General features: G+C 37.9%; 1 protein-coding gene across 1 annotated transcript; it reads left to right on the top strand.

Annotated features, from left to right (window-relative positions):
* Nucleotides 1-2,764: 2,764 nt before the first annotated feature.
* LOC101862004 (probable hydrolase PNKD) lies at nt 2,765-20,856 on the top strand. Its single transcript, XM_005089850.3, has 10 exons — nt 2,765-2,985; nt 7,858-7,976; nt 9,463-9,575; nt 10,611-10,669; nt 11,363-11,455; nt 12,961-13,124; nt 13,956-14,042; nt 15,160-15,227; nt 15,638-15,685; nt 17,212-20,856. Exons 1-10 carry the CDS (start codon nt 2,951-2,953, stop codon nt 17,392-17,394), a joined length of 969 nt encoding a protein of 322 aa, XP_005089907.1. The 5' UTR covers nt 2,765-2,950; the 3' UTR covers nt 17,395-20,856.
* Nucleotides 20,857-22,493: the final 1,637 nt, after the last annotated feature.

Genomic DNA, 22,493 nt, shown 5'->3' with positions numbered 1-22,493 from the left:
TACGGCGCTCGTATCTGCATAGGGTCATAAGAGCACTCGGGACACACCTAATATTTCCAGTTGGTAGGAAATTTTGAATTTTGCCCGGGTGGCGGCCGAAGCCTACTCTTGTTGAATTTAGACCACCTAGGGATCTTTAACATGCGCAACTTGCACACGGGCCCTCCAAGATTTTTCGCCCTTGTCCGAGAAGGCTAGGTGTAGATCTTTCCTACCCGATGATCAGGGGTGTGGTTGAAAGACATCAGTAAGAAAGAGCCAAGGAGTAGCAGTAGAATGGCTACTGAAAAAGTCAGGAACCCAGAGGAGGGGGCAAAGGAGGTGAGGGGGTGGAGGCAGAAAGAGGAGACAAAAGCAGATGACAGAACATTGCTAGAGAGCAGGAAAGGAGGTAGGTGAAAGTGAAAAGAGACAATTTTAGAGAAGAAAATGTTTCGGTGGCTACCCGGATTCGAACCCGGGACCTTTGAATGAGAGGCCAACACCTTAACCTCTAGGCCGCAAGAGCCCCCAAACAGGGTTTGGCTGTGACAAGGACGGCCCCGGCCCACTGATTCAGTGCCTCTGCACTGTATCAGTGCAGAGACACTGAATTAATTATTTTGTGAAAGTAAAAGCTGGTTGGCGGGTGCTCTGATGTGGTTTAAAAAAATCTATCATCCCTATCTCCCTTCCCCTTTGTGTTTGTTACTTTCTTGTAACACCTCTAATCTTCGGCACTCATATGACCTTATTGTGTAGCAAGTGCCGTAGAACTTTTACTAAAACTAAAAATAAGTTTGAGATCATGACATGATTGGGTCGTGTGGGGTTGGAGAAAAGGCAAGCTGTTTTTTTTCATCTCTCTCTCTCTCTCTCTCTCTCTCTCTCTCTCTCTCTCTCTCTCTCTCTCTCTCTCTCTCTCTCTCTCTCTCTCTCTCTCTCTGTCTCTCTCTCTCTTTCCCTCTCTCTCTCTCCATCTCTGTGTGTGAAAGATGGAGAGGGGGTAGGCCTGCCCGGGCGTGGGTGGTCAGAAATTGTGAAAGTGAAAGCTTCATCGTCATTATATAATATTCATATTTAACTTGTTGAAAAGCAAGTGGTAGTTACATACATCAGTGCAGTGTTCAGGGTGTCGTGCGTATTGTGTCGACGGACCCTTGCGGTATTGCACAGGTCGTGCGTTTTCTACTAAAAAGCCTCTTTAAAAACTTGCACTTAGGCTAATAGCTCACCTTTCAAACAGTGCTGATCCTAATTCCCTTTTCTAGCACACTGATAAATTGAGAGTGAAATAAATCGCTATCACACACACACACACACACACACACACACACACACACACACACACACACACTCACACACACACACACACACTCACACACACACACACACACACTCACACGCACCTAAAAGGGTTTCGGTTCACTTGAAGGTCTGTCGCGATAAATGTCTTAACTGTAGATCTAGTTTTCCATCTTCTCCACGTCCAGATAGAGAGCAACATTCAATTGTTCCTTTACTTTACGTTTATTCGCCGCTTATACCCTTTTGGGTGTCGCGGGAAGAAAGAGACGTCTCTTGGGTCAGGGGGATGCCGTGGGTGGTTAATGTTTCCCTGACTCCATCTATCCAGGTCTTTCTCGGTCGCCCTCTAGCCTTGTTGCCGTCGAATTTTTGGATGTAGGTACGTTGTGCTGGATGGTGTGTTGGTAATCGTAGGAGATGTCCGAACCATTTGATTCTTTGGTGTTGGACGTGATACATGACATCATTTGTGCCCACCATTTCTCGGATTACCGAGTTTCTAATTTTGTCTCGCCTGGTCTTGCTTGCTGCTTTTCTTAGGCATCGCATTTCACCGGTTGAAATTCTTTCCTACCAACTGAAAAATGTATAATGTGTCCCGCTCTCGTATGACGGTATAAAAAATTATAGGTCGACAGGTGGGGGCGCCGTAAAACGCTTCCCCCCCCCCCCTACACACACACTAGAGTTATTGAGATGGCGAAACAGAAGCCCTTATAGTATCTTCTTCCACTTGAAGAAAATCCAGCATAGATATACTATAATGTGTAGAACACTTGGTCTGAATGTCAAACACACGACGCCCCCAAACTATACTTCTAAGAATTGGTATCTATCATGTATAGGAGGCGGAACATAATTGTTGCTCCTCAAAAGAGACATAAAGATAATAAATAATATGAAGACTTTTTAATTCTCTGAAAGATTTCTTCATTGACGTGGTTGAATGGGAAATTCTCTGCCGTGGCATGTCGCAGCAAGGTTTCTGAGAAAAATTAACAAACAAACTCAACAGTTTGTAAAGCAGAAGCAGTCAGAGAAGCAAACATTAATCAATACAGTCAAATCCTGACATTGATATTGCCAAAGAGACCACACGTGACTCTGTTTGGAGAAAATTCTTCTAAAAAATAATAGCACTTGAAGTTGAAGGTCAAAAGTGAAGCTAAGCTATAAGAATGTATAACAAATTAATAATAGGGCTTTGTTTATTTGTGGCGTTTATGATCAGCACAAGTTGCTTACTATTACTTTCTCTACTTATTTGCCTTCATTATCATTACTATCTTATCATTACCATTAAAATTATCATTATTATCATAATATTATATTTATTATCATGATTATAATTTTGTGTTGTTATTACAATATTATTATTTATTAGGTTATTAATTGAACGAAAAATTTGAACAACCAGCAGAACTTTTCAGAATCATAAATCAATAAAATTAGTCTCATAGACAAGGGAGAGAATTGTTTTTATTTATAATATCTCATAACAACTGAGCCGAATGCATCATCAATTTCACCTAGAGATTTGAGTAAATTTGATTTTTATTGTGTTATAATAAGATCAGATAGTCTTTTGATAATTTCAGTATTTTTTTTTTAATCTACTGGTGCTTACAGGGTGAGTAGTGCTCATTAATTTTCTATAGGCAGCATGGCAAATGCAGGAGGATGCTTGTTTCGCATTGGGTAAGTGCCTACTTTATTACTTTTAAATGTCTCTCTCTATCTACTCCTCTCTCTATCTATCCCTCTCTTTCTCCCTCTCACTCCCTCTCTCCACCCCAGGGCAGCGCGCCCACAGCATAGTCCGATTTAGAGCCGTCTGTGAAAATTAGCTCCACACCGGATTATTTTTCTACAAGTTTTTGGTATTCTCCTTTTTAAAATATTTTTGTGTTTGTGATTGCTTTGGTGTGTGTGGTCAGCTGTAAGTCTATTTTTGCCTTGGTGAAGTGCCACGGAGGGAGTTCGGGGAAAAGAAACTGTTGGATGTCCCGTTTAGAAAAGTGTATCTTTTTAAGGTCCTCAAGGACGATTAACTGATGAAACTCGTTGTTTTTAAAATTTGTTTATAGTAAAAATTATACTTATAGTGTCTGGGTTTGTTCGAAAAACAGTCGTGTCCTGGGTTCTCTGGTGTTAAGCTTTGTTTAATTGCGTATTGTAGTGAGAGTTGTATCATGCGTCTGAGTGTGAGTGATGGTATGTTTGCCTTGGCCTTGAGGCTCTCCACTGGAGAAGTGCGGAAAGCCTCCAGGGCGAAGCGGAGTCCTTGGTTTTGTACTGGGTCTAGCATTTTTAGGACGTGGGGTTTTGCCGATCCATTAAAGTAACAGCAGTAGTCAAGCTTGGACTGAAGGCTGTGTGCTGGCCGTGGCAATTGGGGCAACAAGGACTAGCCTTGCGTTCCTTTTCAGGATGTCTGGTCTTGCCACAGCGAGGACACACGGCTGCGTGTCGGCATCGCATCTTGCTATGTCGGCATCGCGACTGGCTATAGCCGAACTTCTGACACTTTGAGCAGGGCAGAGTGTTCGGCACTTAGGGTCGCACGTCAAGGGCAAGTAAGTTGCCGGAACAGTGGCTGGAGGGCAACACGAATCAAAAGTCAGAATGATTGTGTTAGTTTCAAGGGTGGTCTCCCCCCTCCGAAGAGTAATCCGATGGGCGTGGGTCATATCCTCCCAATTTGCCACAATTTCCTCCATGCTGCAGCCCTTTGGTTCATGGCTATGGACGACCCCCTTTGGTACCACACGGATAAAATGGTACACCCCCGAAGGTCATGGTGTTCTGGAGCTTGGCCACTTCTGTCTCTGTTGCGCACTTGACAAGGAATGCACCACAGAAAAGCTTCTGAACATTCGTTTGAATGTATCCCAGAACTTCCTGTAGTGCTTCTCCTGTCTTGAACAAATTCAGATTAGTGATCCTCTTCAGTGCGTTTTCTGCACTGGAGATAGCCACATATGGCTGCCGCGGAAGCTCCCTGGGAATAGGGAGGGTAGAGGCAACACAGTAAAGGTCCTTTTCTCTTCCGTGAGCCGAGATTCTTGTTAACGTCAGAAGCTGGGGACGGGTCTTTAGAGAGTGAGAGTTCCATATGTGTTTGGATGGTGTTTCGACCCGGTGGCTCCCCACCCACCATCGAGCCCAACAAGGGGGCACTTAGCTCGGATGACCAGAGCTATGCCAGGGCTACCCCGGAGCTATACTCTTCATGAGAGTGTACAAGACCCTCCCAGGGGGTGAAGGAGTTTCAGCTCTCAACCGATTGAGTGGCATGGGCCGTGCCACCCTCCTGTCTAAGAGGAAAACCTGGGCCAAAGAAGTGTTTTGGCGAGGGACAGTCCGCTGACCGATCTCACCTCAACCTCCTGGTACCCTGTTTCTCTCCACATGAGAGTTTTACTGCACATGAGGTCGGCGGTGGAAGAAGAGATAGAAGAAGAAAGAAAAAAGAAAGGAGAAGAGGAAGATACACCAAAGTAGGCTTCCCACCCGAAACCCAGAGGGTTGGGATCCGTGTGCGACTCCTCGTCATTGGAGGAGTTTTACCTCCTACAGACGGGGTAGTGGGTCTATTCATTCGGTTGTCGTCAGCTGATGTCGCTGGTGGTTTTGTTCTTGAGTAAATCATTGATGACGGCCTGTGTGTGTGTGTGTGTGTGTGTATGTCTTTGTTTGTGTTTGCGTGTGTGTGTCTTTGTTTGTTTCTGTTTGCGTGTGTGTGTCTTTGTTTGTTTCTGTGTGCGTGTGTGTGTATGTGTGTGTCTTTGTTTGTGTGCATGTGTGTGTGTGTCTTTATTAACCGTGTGTAAAACGCAAGGAAATTGCCTTGGTGACTTGAGTAATGATTTCTGTGTAGATCAAGATGTTTGAGTACTGATGTTTGTGTACATCAGTGTCTTAGTAGTAAATCAACTGTATGTGTGTGTGTGTGTGCACATATATGTGTGAGCATGTGGCATCGTATAAGTGTCATTGTGTGTGTGTCAGTACAAGTTTATCTGCATTAAACAAGGAGACATACATTTCTTTGTTCTCCCTTTTTTATGCCCCCCCATCCCCGTTTACATCACTCCTCCACCGTGCTCCTCTTTCCTTTTCCTCCCCTGCTTTCTGCCCCTTCATCCCCCCCCCCCCTTTCCGCCTTCCCCATACTGCCTTCCCTCTTTGAGTCTTTCCTATAATGTGGATAATGTGGTTCCCCCTAGTATACTGTCTTTGCACCTCACAGTATCCATTTGCAAACCTTGCTGTCTCGAATTAGATCTACTCTTTTGCAGTTCAGTGTCCTATTGAGCCCAATCTCTTGTACTCGTAAGTGCTTAATTTCTTGTGCTTACAAAACTTTAAAAGAAACGATCCGGATCGAACCGGTCGATCATTTGCGCTGCGTCATTGAACTGTCTTTCGTACGTAGGCCTACTCTTAGTCTTCTTCTCAATTTACCTTGTGTACAGCGTCAGAATCAATCTTGGCGGAAGAAGGGTGCTGCACATTCACAGACAACCGAACCGAACAGTTTTGCTTGTTGCAAAGAAAATAAATGTAATCCGAGTCGGCCGGCTGCCGTCGTGTTGCCACCATGGCTGGCAACAATATCGAAATCCCCCAATGACATCAAACAAGATGGCTGTTACTATAAATGTCGGCCAATGGCATTTAGTTGACGTTCTCTAGCTATCCGCTTGTGTAATTTTTTGCTGCAGACCCATGTCATTGAACATTGTCATGAAGAATTGTAGATCTTAGATCTCTCGAAAGATCTAGATCTAAATTATTGGTCGAATCAGGGATTGTAATAACCCCCCCCCCCCCCATTTGGAAAATTGACTCAGATAAGTGTAAAACGGGAGAGAAAGTTTAAATACCGTATTAAAGGCTAGACGGCAGCTATTCGGACTCGTCTGAATAGCCTCCCGTGGCTATTCGGACTCAAAACTCCAATGCGCATGCGCAATCAACGTGTGTACCGGATGTGAAGCGGACAGGCAATTCGACCTTGGCCTTCCTCGATTTTTACGATCTGACCTTAATTTTTTACACGAATTAAGAAAAGTATTAGTGATGTCAAAAGTGAACAACAGTTGCAAAATCTGAAATACTACACAAGAAAGGCAAACAGGGAAACGGCACTCTGAGCTCAAAGCAGTGGAAAAAAATTGAAAATCAAAGTTTCAGAACAACAAAGGATTATTAAAACTCTATCAATATAGGTAGTCTGAACCCGCTTTATTTGACGAGAAAAACAATGGATGTCATTGATCAATTGAAATCCGGTCAGAAATTAAGAAGAGAAAAGTTAAAACCTTTCCAAAGGGAACAAAAGTCAGTCATTCAAAGTAACAGGGGTCTACTAAAGGAAAATTTTTTCCAACAGCATATTTTACATGATGTTAAAAAGTCAGGACAATACAATAGGGGAGGCCTACATATTCTGATAGTGTTATATGGAATGCCCATTGGGAATGAGATCGGGTCGGGTCAGGGGCGATGGCCCTACTTGTCGCTTGAAAACAAATGTGTTTGTTTTAGAGTCAACTAGTCGGGCGTGATCAGGTTATGCCACCATAGCCACTTTGCGCCCTCAATCTGGCTTGCAAACGGCCATGACCAGACCCGATTCCCCAATGGGCACCCCGTATTACATTTTATCCGCGGATTGGAGTTTGAGTCCGAATAGCAACAGGAAGCTATTCAGACCCTATTCCATATAGCCACTTCGATTAATATAATAAATTAAGCCTACAGAAATAACTTAACTCTTTCGCTATGTATCATTTTGGGCTTGTGGGCGATTTTTGGGGGGGAGGGCGAAATGAGATGATGACTAGTGCGCAGTTCAAAGGTCTTTGGGGACATAAATTCAAATAAATATCGACATATTAGTAAATATCTATACATATACATTTTCAGTATGATTTGTGGAATACATCTATAATGTTTATTTGTGTGTTTTTCAACTTTTGTTCCTGTAAGAAGCGATTATGCAACACAATTTCGCTTGGATGCAAATACAATTTGAAAATTAAAAAAAAATCATCTTTGGTGAAACTCAAAACATATGTTTGCACCTAGTCAAATGAATACCAAAATATCCATAAAGGAATACAGGACGGGAAAGTATTGAAAAATTTGCCATTATATATGTACAATATACATTCCACAAAATTTGTACATTTGTATCATAACATCTGATATTGGGGAAAAAAAAAATCTTGCAAAAAGGACAAGATGCATTCACAAACAGAAAAAAACACTCGTAATGGAATTATTCAGAATTGCATTTGGAAAAAACCTACATATGTCTTGAGTGGTAATTTTTGTGTCATTTCACCCCCAAAAATACTGATTTTTGGGGAGAAAAAAATATTTTGACAATTTTGACTAAATATTGTAATATTATCATTGATTTGAAATTTTTTTACTGCACATCATTGTTTCACATCATGTGTGTAGTGGTCTTCTTGAGACTTAATCATGACATAACATGTCAAAAATACTATGGTTTTGAAGTGTCACCTATATTTTCTATATTTTTTGCCCCTGCAGATATTATTTGTACACAAGGACGAGAGTTGGCTACTACTATCATCAGAAGGATATCAAGAAAGCAAGAGAAAAGTTAGGCGACACTGGGCACTCTGATATGAAAGATTTTGTGGTTGGAAGTATGTGATATTTCTATATTAAAGTTGAAGTAAAATTATGCTTTGAAAGATGATACATTAAAAATAGTGTGATATTAATTTAAATTTTTTGGGGGTTGCAGTAGAAAATAGTTTAGGCCTTACCTGTTCAATTAGGAATAAAAGTATTTTCTCTTTTATAAAAAAGGAAAAATAAAATCTTTGTTTCCCCACATCACATTTTAAAAAGTGTAAAACAAACATTTTTCAGATATCAATCAAAGGTTCATCAAGTATTACAATACGAAAACAATTTCAACATTACTTAACTGTGCAATTCGGTGTCTATGTTTGTGCGAGTCACTTACGATGAGTGTCTATAATTTGTCTCTAAGCTAGTCATTTTCACAAGCTGTTAAATGAATTTGTCAACTTCCTTTGAAATCGTGACCAATGTAGGCTATAAAGGGAAACTGTTGATGTCCGTGATTCTCACTCACTGTGGTTGTACTGTTTGTTTGTACAAATTTTAGCGTAACTTTCATGATAGATATGAGGGAAAGTTTGAATTGATAGAAAATAGTTGGTTTGTTATTTCTCTTATACCCCTTTGGTATTGTTCCTTTTGAAAAAAAAATAAAAAAATATTAATATTGAAGTCTCTACGTAGTTTAGACCATGAATGATAAATGTGTTATGAATTCCATCTGATCTGAGGAAGATCTTTGTCCTAGATAAGCTGTGAGTGAAGATGTTTAAAAGTAAATAGTAACAAATATTTTGTTGCTTGTAACCTATCTGCCACTTTATATCTAAAAAAAATTGCTTTGAATAAAGCTCACAGCTTGCAATTTTAGTATTCTTATGTCACCTCTTCTCTGCTGTGGTGGTGTCTGTCTGGCTATCTAGCAGGATTATGTAGTAGGATTATGTGTACTTAGTCCTGTTAGTGAAGGGTTAATATTGTAACTTAAGTGTCATGTATGAAATTTATATCTTGTGGAAACCAATCCTTCTTGCCTGTTTGAAAAAAAATATTCATAAAGTGATCTGTGTGTCTAAGTGTCACATGTTGACTGTAGCATAATATGAATTTTTACGAAAATATTAACTAAATCGATATATTTGTGGTCTAGCTCTGTGTAGCTTAAGGTCAGAATCTACCCAGCTTTTAATAAAAATGTTCTTTCTATCTCTACTATTCCTTCTTGCTAAAAAAGAATATATTTGTAAAAGGTTTAGATATTTACTTTATATTAAAAATATGATAGAGAAAGGATAGTTAGGTAAACTTACGAAATGCATGTACTAAAACTTAAAGTTTTTTTTTCTTCTCTTTTCTAGCAACTCCTTTTGGGTACAGAATAAGTTTAAAGGCAACTTGAAGTGTATGTTAATAAAATTAATTTACTTGATTGAGCATGCGTGTCATCTTTAAATATACAACTTGTGGTGGCTTATAATATTTTAAGTGTTGTGAAAGAAGAGAAAGAATGATTTTTTTCTTTTGTCTTTATCTATTTCACAGATTTGAACATCTTGCCAATACCTATGTTATTGGACAACTATGCCTATCTAGTGTCTGACAAGAAGTCCAACAAGTCTGTTCTGGTAGATCCTGGTCATGCTGAGGCGGTGCAGGTACTTTTTGTTAGATAAAAGAAGCTGCTACAGACTACAACATCCCCACTCAAATGAGCACTAAAACAGGTGTATCTTCAGTCTATAAACAAATTATTCATTTGATTTGTTTATAAGTGTCAACAAATGGTGGATTTCTTGCTTGACACATTTATTTTGACTACTCTATGGATGTGAAGAGCTATCTGTGTGTAAGCATAATGCAAGTCTTGGTTTGGAGGGATGTCAAATGGCTTTTCATGTCAATATTTTAGTCAGAATCCTCCCCCCCCCCCTTTCCCCCTTTCTAATTTTCATGGTACTGTACTGAAAATCAGACTACCCTATACATGTTAATCCTTAATTTACTTGAAGCATATATATCAACAGTAATAGTTATGATATTTACTAACTCATTCTCTCCTTAAACTGTCAGGTGCATAAAGTGACATAAGACGGAGAGCAGTTGACACCTTGCTTGCCTGTAGTTATGCCTCAGGCAAATTCATTGATGAGAAATAATAGCAATAATTAGTTTTGGTTGACTGTAGATTTTGGGTTTACAGCCTTCCTATCTACTATTAATATATTTTTTCTGTTACCTCAGGTGGCATACATACTTGCATTTCTTATGTAAGATATGATTATAATATCACAAAGTTAAGAGGATAGGTAAATGGTAGGATCTTGAGTGGTCTTAAATACTGCTTACATTTCTATGGATATACCGAATAGGGAGCAAAGTTCAACCAATTTCTCAATTTATAGTTTGGCTAGGTGGCCTTATAGTGTTACTTTTATGTGTAGAAAGTTTACAATAGTCATTGCTAAAGCAGCACCTTCTTTTTTAATGCTGTGTAGTGTCTCAGCAGATGTTTAATAATTTTAGTATGCTCTTTCCTGAATCATACTAAGCTTGAAATTTTGTCATTTAAAATTGGTCTCTGAAATGTTGGTCATAAAGACACTGATGTTTTGCTTTTTTCTTTTTTTTCTTTTGTGTGTATGCCCTCTAGTCTTGTTCAGTTTCTGATTAATTTTGATCAATATTTCCAGAAAGTTCTTGCTCAGAGAAATGTTGAACCAGAGGCTATCCTTGTGACCCATAAGCATTGGTAGGTGCATTTAGTTTTTGATAATTTATTCTATGATCTGCTTCTTTAGAAATAGACTGGTCTAGTTATGTCATATCAAAGAGCTGTTTTGAAAGTGACAAATACAATGTAGTTTTAGAGTTCAGATTGTCGCAAAATATGATTTTTAGTTCTCTGTTTTCAGTTTTTAACTGAAAAGTCACAATTTAATTAGATCCATTTACAGATAGATCATATCTTGGACTAAGAGGGAGAAATTAGAAACAAATACCTTCCCCACTCCCAATGGAGAAGGGAAAAAGAAACAGACCCGTTGTTGCACACAAACCTCTGTAGTTAAAACTATTCATTAGATCCCATTCCTATTTTTAAAAAATTGAACCATCAACTCTTCATTGCTATGGCCACTGTATGACTAATTCATTCCCCACAAGTTGGTAGGGAAAATATTTTTAAAATATTTTTAAAAAAAATTGATAACTTATTGTAAATATTCTTTTCTTGAGATGAAAAATTGGAAGAGTTCTTTTTATCACATATTTTTTAATAACATAGTTTTATGAACATTATGTATAGAAGTAGGCCTACAATACTTTTATTTTCTCTTTCATATGAGTTTGTTGCGTGTTCCAAAATGGAAAGGACTGAGAATAGGGGTTATGTGGTTGTCAGACGCTCAAGGAGTTCATTTTGGAATGTGACTTTGTATTTCAGGGATCACAGTGGTGGGAACAAGGAGCTGAAAGAACAATTTCCTAACATTCCCATATATGGAGGTTCAATAGACAATGTTCCAGATAGCACAAAGTAAGTTCTTTATGAATAGTTGTTCCTGTTATGGCTTTGTTTTTGCTCAGTATATCATTTGCTGGTTGTGAGTCCTCTTTAGATGTTACTTTAAACTTAAAGCAATAATATAGGATTTCAAGTCTCAAAAAGCAAGTATCAAAATTTCTACATTGTTATTGCTGTTAGACTAAAAGATACTGAAAGCGATGAAATTAAGAATAATGTAAAGAATTGTAAAAGAGCTGCCCACATTCATTCACACAACAACTTGGAGCTAACAGCATAGACGTAGACTATCGTGTATTGCTTTCGACTGCCACTAGTCATGTTAATCATCAAATCAAAGAAAATTGCCTGCGGAAGCATAAAATATGAGAATCATGAATGTTTCTTGACTTTGTTGAGTGAAACACATTTACTCAGATGACCGCACAAAAATCTGTATCTGATTCCCTTACAGATCAAGGTCTTCTTCGCTGCTGGATTGTTCTAGATGATCTTAGCTGTTTTCATTGTCAGTCATGATGCTGGATCTTGAAACGGTTCCACTGCTCTCTCAACTGTGATTCTCCAACATTTAAGCTACTATTGTGTTTCAGATGCCATTGTGGTACAAACAGCTGTTGTTAACCCAAATAAACTGTGAAAAGTTCTCACTTCAGTAGAAGAAAATCACTTTCAAAGGTAACACAGGCTCAGTCAGCACTTGAATTTCATAGACAAATAGGCCTACGAAACTGGATGTAAACACACTTCGATCAAAGATAAAAATAAATATTAGAAGAAATAATGAGAAATACCTATGAATGTTGACGTGAGTTTGGGATTTCCCAACTATTGCTACGAGTGTTGTTCCATGTTCAAAGAGTTAAAGTAATATTTGTACTTTAGATGAACCATTTATTTTATGAATGATCTGGCAGTCAATAATTGCAAGGAGAACAACTAAATTCACGGCTTTTCGTGACGAAAAGTGCTGCCAGAAGGAGCAAACATGAAGGTTTTAAGCTTTTTTTTTTCCTGTTTTACTTCTTGGCTGATTTACAGAATATAGTCATGTTTCCATTCAGAGATTTGTATTTCCTTAATCGGTTGATATGTGCATAGTGACCTTTTTTTAAAGAAACATTTTACTTTGATTGGTGTCATGATGTTTACTTATGCTTTATAAAAATTTTCCTCCACTTACCTTCCTCTTAGAAAGGGATCCTTCCATTGAGAGATTTGAAGTACCTTGCTGTGTGCACATCTGGATCTTGATAAAGCCGTAATATTTTTTTTCCGTGCTTTTATTTTATTTTCTGTGGGTGGTTGGCAGGTGCTCTGGTGTGGTTTGCTTCTTCTTTCCTATCAAACATCTATCGTCCTTATCTCCCCTTCTTCTTTTTTATGTTTGTTTCTCTCTTGTAACACCTCTGATCTTCTGGCGCTCTTCTGATCTAATGCAGTTGCAAGCGGTGTAAAACCTCTACTAAAACTAAACTAAAACTAATTTTCTTTTCTTTTTTCTTCTACACTCACAGTTCCCTCACAGAAGGAGACACTCTTCAGTTTGGAGATTTAAATTTTCGTGTTGTGTTCACTCCTGGCCACACTGTGGGTCACATTGTGTACTTATTGGATGGAAGCGTCTTTGGCACAGATGACTGCTTATTCTCAGGGGATTGTCTCTTCTTGGGTGGAGTAGGTAAGTTAGGCTTGAAGACTGTTTTGCACTTTTAAAAGAATTTAGCCTTCTTATTGATGCAGTAGGCCATCTCAACGGTAGAGCACTTTGGTCCATTGATGAGAGAAGAAAAAGGAAAAAGGAAAGAAAACTTTGCGCTCTCAGAAAAGTGAATATTATGAGTATAGATGTTAACTTTTGCTGCACCGCCTGTACAAGTTTTAACTATAAAAGTTTGTGTGCAACAATGTGTCCGTTTCTTTCCCCCTTCTCCTTTGGAGGTGGGGAATGTACTCGTTTCTTATGGTATATGATTGAAAATTCGTCCTTTTGTCTACATTTATCAGATTTTTTTTTGTTCCCTTATCTCTCCCTCGTCTCTTCTTCCCTATCTTTCTCTCTGTACATCTCTTTGCCCATCCCTCCCTTTTGCCCCCCTCTTTCTTTCTTTCTCTTTCTTATTTAAGGCTGATAAGAGAATGGTTAAGTGTCTAGTGGGTAGCATTTATTGAAAGTGTTTTGGGTTTTTAAAAATTCCCATGTTCTCCCTCAAGTATCAAGAAAAGTTATCTGAATGCCTTTAGGTACATTTCTGTGTTTTACATGCTGCTTAATTTATTGATAGCAGCAACCTTTTGTCTGTCTTGGTTTCAGTTCTTTTAAAAGGTTCGGCAGCAAATGTTTTTCATCAAGTATTTCTTGTTATATTTTCTCTTAGCTTGTGTACACCATCATGTCTTTTGGTATGTGAAGTGACATAATATAAGTCCTGCTTGTATTTCAATAGTGGCCTCCTGATGTTTGTCTCCCTTTTTAATTTGTTGGACGACTCTTACCGTTGTTCTCTCTCAGGGAGGATGTTTGAAGCCCCTCCTTCCACAATGCTGAGTTCACTAGACAAGCTCCTGACTTTACCCCCAAGTACAATGCTGTGGCCAGGTCTGTGTGAGGAGCCGAGTCATATTTTTGTTGTTTTAAGTGTATCCTGCTGCTAGGCAGACTGTGGCATGAGCCTTAGCAAATGATGTTCCAGAATACGAAAAATGTTCATTTATATTTTTAAAAATTTGATTAATTTTTAATGAGATTTACATCATTTTCTGAAAATATATGAATTGTGCAGAATTTTTGGAGGAAGGAGATCATAATTCACGGGGAGAACAATATGTACTTTTTTTCTGCAGTTTTATTGTCATTTTGACTGATTGCATGAGTCGTTACTTCTCATGTATTATTGTTCTCTAAGTCACAAAATATTTTATATTCAGTCAACAACCCTTGTTATGCCCCCTCCCGTTATACCGCCTTGTTTTGCCGATGATGAAAAGGTGCGCCTATTTAGATCTAAATATAATATTTATGCCTTCACACCACCATCCGCCATCTGTTTGAGTTGTGCGATCCGTATTTAACTAATGTAAATTTGCTCTTCCATACTGCCAGCGAACTGACCACCAGAAGTACACTTTGCACACAGCACACCACACCCACTGGTTGGCTACTTGATAATCTGTCTTCCACGAGAAAAACATAGAGATATAGAGGACTCTCTGCTCTGAATACAAGTGCATGTACATGTACATCACCAATAAAAAGAAACTTTTAAAACACAGATCACATAGCAGAATCTTTGGCCAACTTCATGCTGGTTCCAAAGGTGGCGGTATAGCGAGATTTGACTTATTTCAAAACTTTTGGTATGATAGGCAGATTAGATGGCAAAATTTGTGAATATAAGAATTCCAATGGAGAAAGAAGGGAGGGTGGACGATGGTCTGATGCACCTTCCTGTCTTCCTGAAAAGTTACTGGTATTTTGTTTTTTTCTCTCAGGCTGAGCTCATGGGTCTTGTAAAATATTGCCCCTTTCAATGTCTAATAGGATTTAAAAATGTACCAGGTCTTTTCTATTAAATTGGATCATTTCTTTCGGAGAGCTGTGAGAAAAGGTGAAAACAAAACAAAGTAGGCTACTTGTCAAATGTAAACTGTAGGCCTATATTGCATGTAATAGATGTATTGTACATGTTTTAACTGAAATTTTCTTTTTCTGACAGGTCATGAGTATGCTAAAGATAATTTAGAATTTGCTGCCCATTTGGAACCTGATAATGATGAAACTCAGGTATGTTCTGCTGGAAAAGTCACTGGTGAAATGGTTTAAGAATGTTTTCATGGCTTGAGAGAGAGAGAGAGGGGGAGAGAGAGAGAGAGAGAGTCTTTTTTTATACACATAAATTCCATTGAGATCATAAAACTTTCTGGCAGGCTGAAACAAATGGTTCAGGAGAAAGGATTGTTGGGGATAAATAAAAGAATTCTGTTGATTTGGTATGGCTTCTAATTTTATTTTAAAAGGCCAGATATTTGAAGTTATTCTAAAGTCCACCTTCTTTCTGACCATGCTTGATAGCCTAATACTTACTAAGCTTATGGCAGACAGCCTGAAAAGAGCATTATGGACCTTTTAGGACCCAGGGGAGTACCAAATCATCATACCTGTACTTCAGTATTGATCTTTTTGTTCCTTTTCAGAGAAAGTTAGAATGGGTGAAGGAGATGAGGGAGAACAATGCAAGCACAGTGAGTACCCGTTCAGTCTACTCTTGTTGCAGCCATTATGTTACTCTCTTATGGTCTTTTTAGCATAAATGTTCTTTGTAATGGAATGGGAGATTGTTTAAGAAATGAGACAAAGTGAAGGGATTAATATATCGCGACCTCAGTGCTTTCTTTTCGTATCTCCTTTTTTTAATAACAGTGAAAACAGTTCATAACAAAGAGTGAGCTTAAGTCACAATTTTACTGTTAAAAAAATGGAGATACAACAAGAAAGCACTGAGGTCGCGATATAGGTATGCTGACAAAATTAGTTACTTCTGAGATTTTAGCCCTGTAGACATCCAATTTATAGGTTGGCTTTGTACAGTTTATTTGTATGGCATGATAGAAGACATGTTGAACCTGAAGAAAATGATATCAGTTAAAAATCTACAAATTTGGCCCCTGTGTCGATTTTTGGCTGATACATATCTCCTTTTGCGGATTGAAAGATGTAAAACATTTTGTCAGCACGCCTTGTATACTGTTTTTCAAATGATTATTTGTGAGGCAGTGTGGTGGAATCAGGCTCTCGTCAATTTTTGGGCATATAGAGTTATTTATGTCATCTTAAAGCTTGTTCATTTGTCTTTATTTGAAGGAAAAAATATCCATTTATCTTGAATACAAGTCGAGATATTTGCGAACGAAGGAGTTGGGGGGGTCACCTGTTTTCAGAGGTAAAATTAGTGAGAAAATGGCTGCCAAAGATTAGTTATTTCCTTAACGTAAGAGTCCCTGGTAACTGAAAATTTACATTTTTGGTTGCTTTAATCAACGTTTTTAAGAAAAATCCACATAGAAATGAGTTCTTTCATGGGCATGAAAAGTGTTGAGCCAAAAAAACAAAAATTTGTTAAAAATTCACAAACCTGCAAAAAAATGCAAGTTTCTTCACTTTGATTATTTTGACGAGAGCCTGATTCCACCACGCTGCCTCACATTTACACTTACGGCTTTTTCAACTAAATGTCTATTTCAAAATTTAGCCAATATGAGGTTATGTACTTTGAAAGTATTCTCAAGATGTTGTAAGGGAATATTCTGTACTGAAAAGCTTAATATATAAGGCATCATGAAAAAATCAGGCTCTCCTCAAAGTAACGAAATTGAAGAAACAGGCAATGTTTATAGAATTTTTGTTTTTCAGCTCAACCCCTTTCATGTCCATATAAAAAACATATTTTGATGTGAATTTTACTGAAAAACGTTGATGTAAGGCACAAAATATGTCATTTTTCAGTTTTCAAGGATTCTCTAGCTATTGCAGTTAGCAAACTTTGGCGCCCATTTTGTGGCTAATTTCACCACAGAAATCAGGTGACCTCACCTCCTTCAATTGAAAATATCTTGACTTTTATTCGAGATAATAGATAGATAGGTATTTCTTCTATTGAAAGTAAGGCAGATGAGTAAGCATTCAGGTGATACCAATAACTCGAAATTCCCTAAAATTGACGAATGCCCGATTTTAGTTATGTCAGTGATTGTTATGTTATCTCTTTCAGTGTCCATCCACGCTTGGAGAAGAAAGGCTTTACAATCCGTTCCTACGTACGTCTGAAATGTCGGTGCTGAGAGGTGTAGGGATGATGGACAGTGGGGATTCTACCAAGCCGTCTGAAGAAACGCGTGCAAGAGCGTTGGGTCTTATTCGAGAACATAAAGACAAATTTAAGTATAAGTTATAGAATCTGCTGTAAGGGTTTGTTTTCTTTTTTTTTTCTTCAGTATGAACAGAAAAGTTATATGTATGCCTTTATTTGAGTTTACAACATTGCATTGATCCTTACAGGAAAAACGTGCCATTTCGAGGATACTGTGTTGATTTGGGCTTTTGTTGAAAAGGAGAGAAATGAAGACCATGTTTTATTGTTTTATTGTTTTTTAACACAGCTACTTTTTTATATTTGTGACAACTGGGCATTGATGATGTTTGATGAGTTTTGTCTTTAGTACGAAATTATATGAGTTTTCTTATTTGCCGCATTGAGTTTAAAGTTTTCAGAATGCTTTTGTTTTGCAATGTGGATTGCTGTGTTAACTCTCTCTTCATTTGGATCACTGAATAACCACCTAATGGCGATACTGTAAGATGCAATATGAGTAGAGACTAATGGACTTTAGGTTTTTTTCTGTCAATGTTACAGACTTGCTCTGTTTGGAAATATTAAGTATGTCATTTTTATTGCGGAGTGTTTGGAAATATTAGTAGGCCCCTATGTCATTTTTATTGAGGAGTGTTTAAACAATGAACGGAAACAGGAAAGAGGTGGAGGAGACTTCTAATGCCTTTGCATTCCTGACAACTTACTCAGTTCATTAAGAAATTATTACTTATGTATTGGATTTAACATGGAGTGTTTTTGATCAAATCATGGGAACTTATTTCTACCCATAGCATTACCATTCTAATACTCAGGGGAGATAATATTTCCTTTAATTTCCCAGTCGCAAAATGTCTGATGGAGAAAAGAAATTTTCTGTGCCTGTGGCTAGTAAGTGAATTTTAGAGAAAGATATAATTTTTAACTGTGTTTTACATGGGGGAAAATGAGTTGATACATGATATTTTCTATGTAATTTATTTTTGTGGCATACTGCTGTTCTCTGTTCTCATACAGTAAAGAAAATTTTGTGCTGCACAGATTATGCTGGTGATAGACATTAACTAATTTTATTCTAAAGCCTTTGTTGTTTTTATTTTTTCCCTGATTTGGTGCGGACTGAGAGTCTGAAAAATCCTTCATATTCTGACTTTCACCTTTCTTTGTGCTTATTTGAATACTGGTTTTGTGTCTTTTTTTTATTGCATGAAAGATGGAGAGAGAATGGTCTGTGTCTTTGTTGTACTTTGTGCTGCAAAATGTGTGGCTAGTCCACTCTCTGCACTGTAAGGACAGTTTTCTACATGTCCATTTTATTTTGATTAAAATAATCATGCAAACCTGCAATGCCTTGTTACTGTTTCAGGGATCCACACTAATTTTTTAAATTTGTTAATTTGTAATATACACATGTAGCCAAAATAGCATCCCCAGAGACACATGGGAGATTGGAAGCATTGCTATAAAGTCTTATTCCATGTCCAGTACTTGTGTTATTACTGTCCGGCCCCTTGCATTAAAAAAAAACTTTTATGTTCTCTCCAACTCAAAGATATACATGCAAAAGTTGGAGACCCGTTCTTGCTCAAATTTTGCTGTGAAGTTGGTTTTTCACAATGTCAAATGTGTGGTTTAGTTTCCCCTTTGTTTATGGTCTTTGACTTTTACTGTGTGATGGCCCGAGGGTACAGAATTTATGCACTGTATATTTACACTCTTTCTGTCAGTTGTGTTTTTGTAATGTTTTACCCTGAACCTGAGATGACTGCTTGGTAAATCCAGCTTCCTCCAGGGTTAGGTGTATGGAATGCCATCTTTGCAAACAACAATGCAGGCAGGAACCTGGAACTGGACAAAATACTTTAGCATGAGCATGAGAGACAGCTATATATATCTGAGGGTTAATAGGCCGGCTCTGACTGTGCTTTGCCATAAAGAGTGCCTCGAGAGATCTGTATGTATACTTTGATTGCATTCGTTTTGTTTTCTTTGCAGTGAATTTCTTTGTCTTGAAATAAATGAAGTGATGAGAAGAATATCATTGGCCCACTGGTGAGATGTACTGAGTCCAAAGTAAAAATAAAGAATTTTATTGCTACTTCTAAAGCTGTGATACTGGTTGATATATATATATTATATTAATGAAATATTATTCTTTGGTTGAAATTACAATTTTAAGTTGAAAAAAAGAAGTGAGAAAAGATACACATTAATGTAGGTACAATTTGTAAAGGAATTGGAGTAGTTTTGTTTTCCTCTCTTGAAAAAATGTTGCCTTCTGGGCTTAGATGTTAAAACAGTTGAACAGCTTATTATCGATATTTGTCATAACAAAGAAAAAAAGTAAGAGCAGCTTTATTAGAATCACCTATTTTTTAGCTGTTCTTTTGATCTTCATGTTGAGTCTGCCACTATAGCGTTCAGTGTTATCACATGATTTACTTTACTTTTTGTAAGAAGAGCTATTCCCAAATGTATTAAACGAGTAAAGGCATCAGCTTAAACTTAGGTTTAACGTGCTCTGTTCTCTTGCCAAATTTTCCAGTTCCATTTCTGTTTACAAAGTTGTTCAAATTCTTAAAATGTAGGACTACCTCTGAGCTCATTTTGGAATGTTTTTATGTGCTTTTTTATTTATACTTTCATCTCTTGTGAGTTCCTCAAACATAGTCATAACTTTTAAGTTGAAGTTTTAGACCAAGGCTGTTGAAGGATTATATAACCAGCAGGTCAGAGACTACCAGACTTGTACTTTATTCCTTGTGGTTACTGTCCTTGCCACAAACTTTTTATATCTTCTGACTCCACAACTGCCTGTTTACTCCTTAAATCTCTTTCAACTAAGGTATTTAGAACTTTACTTAACCCTATCTGTACACTCTGGGGTCATTTTTTGTACCCCTGGGGTTGTATTCTTCACATTTTAGAATACTTTTAGCGTGAAGATCTCTTTGAAACATTCAGTATTTCTCAAAAAATCATTTTGACAGACTGCTAGCTCTGCAAAGCGTACGGATCGGCTTAATGAGTAAGTTTCCTCTTTGGAAAGTGGTGGCACAGAGTTCTCCACGTCGTATGAATACGATAGTGGATAGGGTTAAGCAGTCGATATACAGAGGGTTGATTTATTAGCCTCCATTCCATGAATCTGTGAGCTTGAACTTTCTACAGCTTATTTTTATCAGGGAACAGAACCATATATAATATAGTTATATAGCCTTTTCTCAACAAGGTAATAGAGGGAGGGGTTCAAAATTGTCTGTTCCCAAGGCATCTCGTATATTACTTTACCACTTACAGTTACAGATTTATAGTATCTTTGTGTATGACATAAGTGTACTACATTTTTTCCTTTATTCCATCCAGTATTTTGGGAAGTAGATGTTTCACGTACGTAGTCACCACAAACGATATGGTGTGAAAAATTCGGGGTTGAGCGCTATATAAATGTCATTTATTATTATTATTAAAAATGTTATTCAGTTCTATTTCAGTGAAAGTTTCATGTACATATTTCATTTGTTTAATAAAAACAAACAAATATCATTTTCGAGTTCAGTTTAATCTTTCTTTAGGTAACCAGAATATACCCTGATGTCCTAAGTATTTTGGTTATAAAAACTCCCTTATCTTCAAATTCCTTTGTCACAATATGGTCATAAAAAGTTTGGCATGAAATAAGAGTCTTGAACCCAGGAAATTTAGCACAAGCTGTCTCTATTTATATAGACAGGCTAAAAAAACAGCCACACATATTAAAACCATTTATTATTTGTATAAAGCACTCAATTCAAGAATTGTAGACATGTTACTTTGGAAACCATATAACAGGCCTGGTAATAACAGAGATCCAGTAATAACAAGGATTTTTTAAATTCTCTTTTTTTTTTTACTCTTTGTCTATCCCGCGGTTTTATACAAAATAAATTCTGAAATTATGCAAATTGAGCCCTAAAATGTTTATTATAAATGCGATTCTGTTAATTTTAACAAAGACTGATAAAGGAAAAAAATCAGAAATTATGCAAAAAATGATCAATTTTTGCTAAATTATGCAGGGTGCATAAAACCACGGGGACAGCTTTGTCTCTATTAAAAGTTATTGGCAATAACAGGGCCTCATCAGAGCCCAATCGGTTATAGCAGGGACAAAGGCTCTTTAACAATGTGTAAAAAGCAAGAGCGAGAGAGAGAGAGAGACAGAGAATAAGCAGTGACGGAGCAAGCCCATGCAAACCACGCCACTGCAAGCACACGCAGCGGGTGAAGCGAGAGAGGGCTGCGGTGTGCTACAGACTTCGATCTAGACCTAAGCCAACTTACACGCGTGCGTAATTTGTCAATAGTGTCATGCATAGGCCTGCCACATGGCCATGAGAGAGTGCTGGGACGTGCTGTTCGTGGGTACTTGTGGCAAGGGAAACCACCCATGAAGAAGTACAGCTGGATTAGTCCACAAATGCTGACTTCAGCCCTTGCATTTCTGATTTAACAGGACTTTTCTCTGGTCCCACCATACCTGTTAAATGAGGTTTCCACTGTATTTTGTTTTAGTAAAAATTTTATGGCACTGGTTACACAATTAATTAGGTCATATGTAAGTGCTGAAGATTGCAGGTGCTACAAGAGAATAATGAACACAAAAAAGGAGGAGAGATAAGGACGATAGATGTTTGATGATAAGAAACCAAAGGAGCAAACCACACCAGGAGGCTTTTGTGGCCTAGAGATTTAAGTTAAAGTGTTCGCCTCTCATTGAAAAGTCCCGGGTTCGAATCCGGGTAGCAATGGAAACATTTTCTTCTCTAAAATTGTCTCCTTTTTATAACAATATTCTGTCATCTGCTTTTGTCTCCACTTTCTGTCCCAACCTCCTTTGCCCCTTCCTCTTTCTGCCGGATTTCTACTGCTACTCCTTGGCTCCTTCTTACTGCCATCTTTCAGCCACACCCCTGATCTTCTGGTAGGAAAGACCTACACATGATAGCCTTCTCGGACAAGGGCGAAATATCTCAGAGGTCCCGGTTGCAAGTTGCACACATTAAAGATCCCTTGGTGGTCCAAAATCGATAAGTGGGCAAAATTCAAAATTCTCTACGAACTGAAAATGTTAAGTTTAATGTGTACCGGGTGTTCATTCGACCTTACGCATTGCGAGCGCCGTAAAACACTTACCAAAACCA

Source organism: Aplysia californica, unplaced genomic scaffold, assembly GCF_000002075.1.
Source record: "Aplysia californica isolate F4 #8 unplaced genomic scaffold, AplCal3.0 scaffold00009, whole genome shotgun sequence".
Classification (NCBI taxonomy): domain Eukaryota; kingdom Metazoa; phylum Mollusca; class Gastropoda; order Aplysiida; family Aplysiidae; genus Aplysia; species Aplysia californica.
This window is presented reverse-complemented; position numbering and strand designations above follow the sequence as displayed.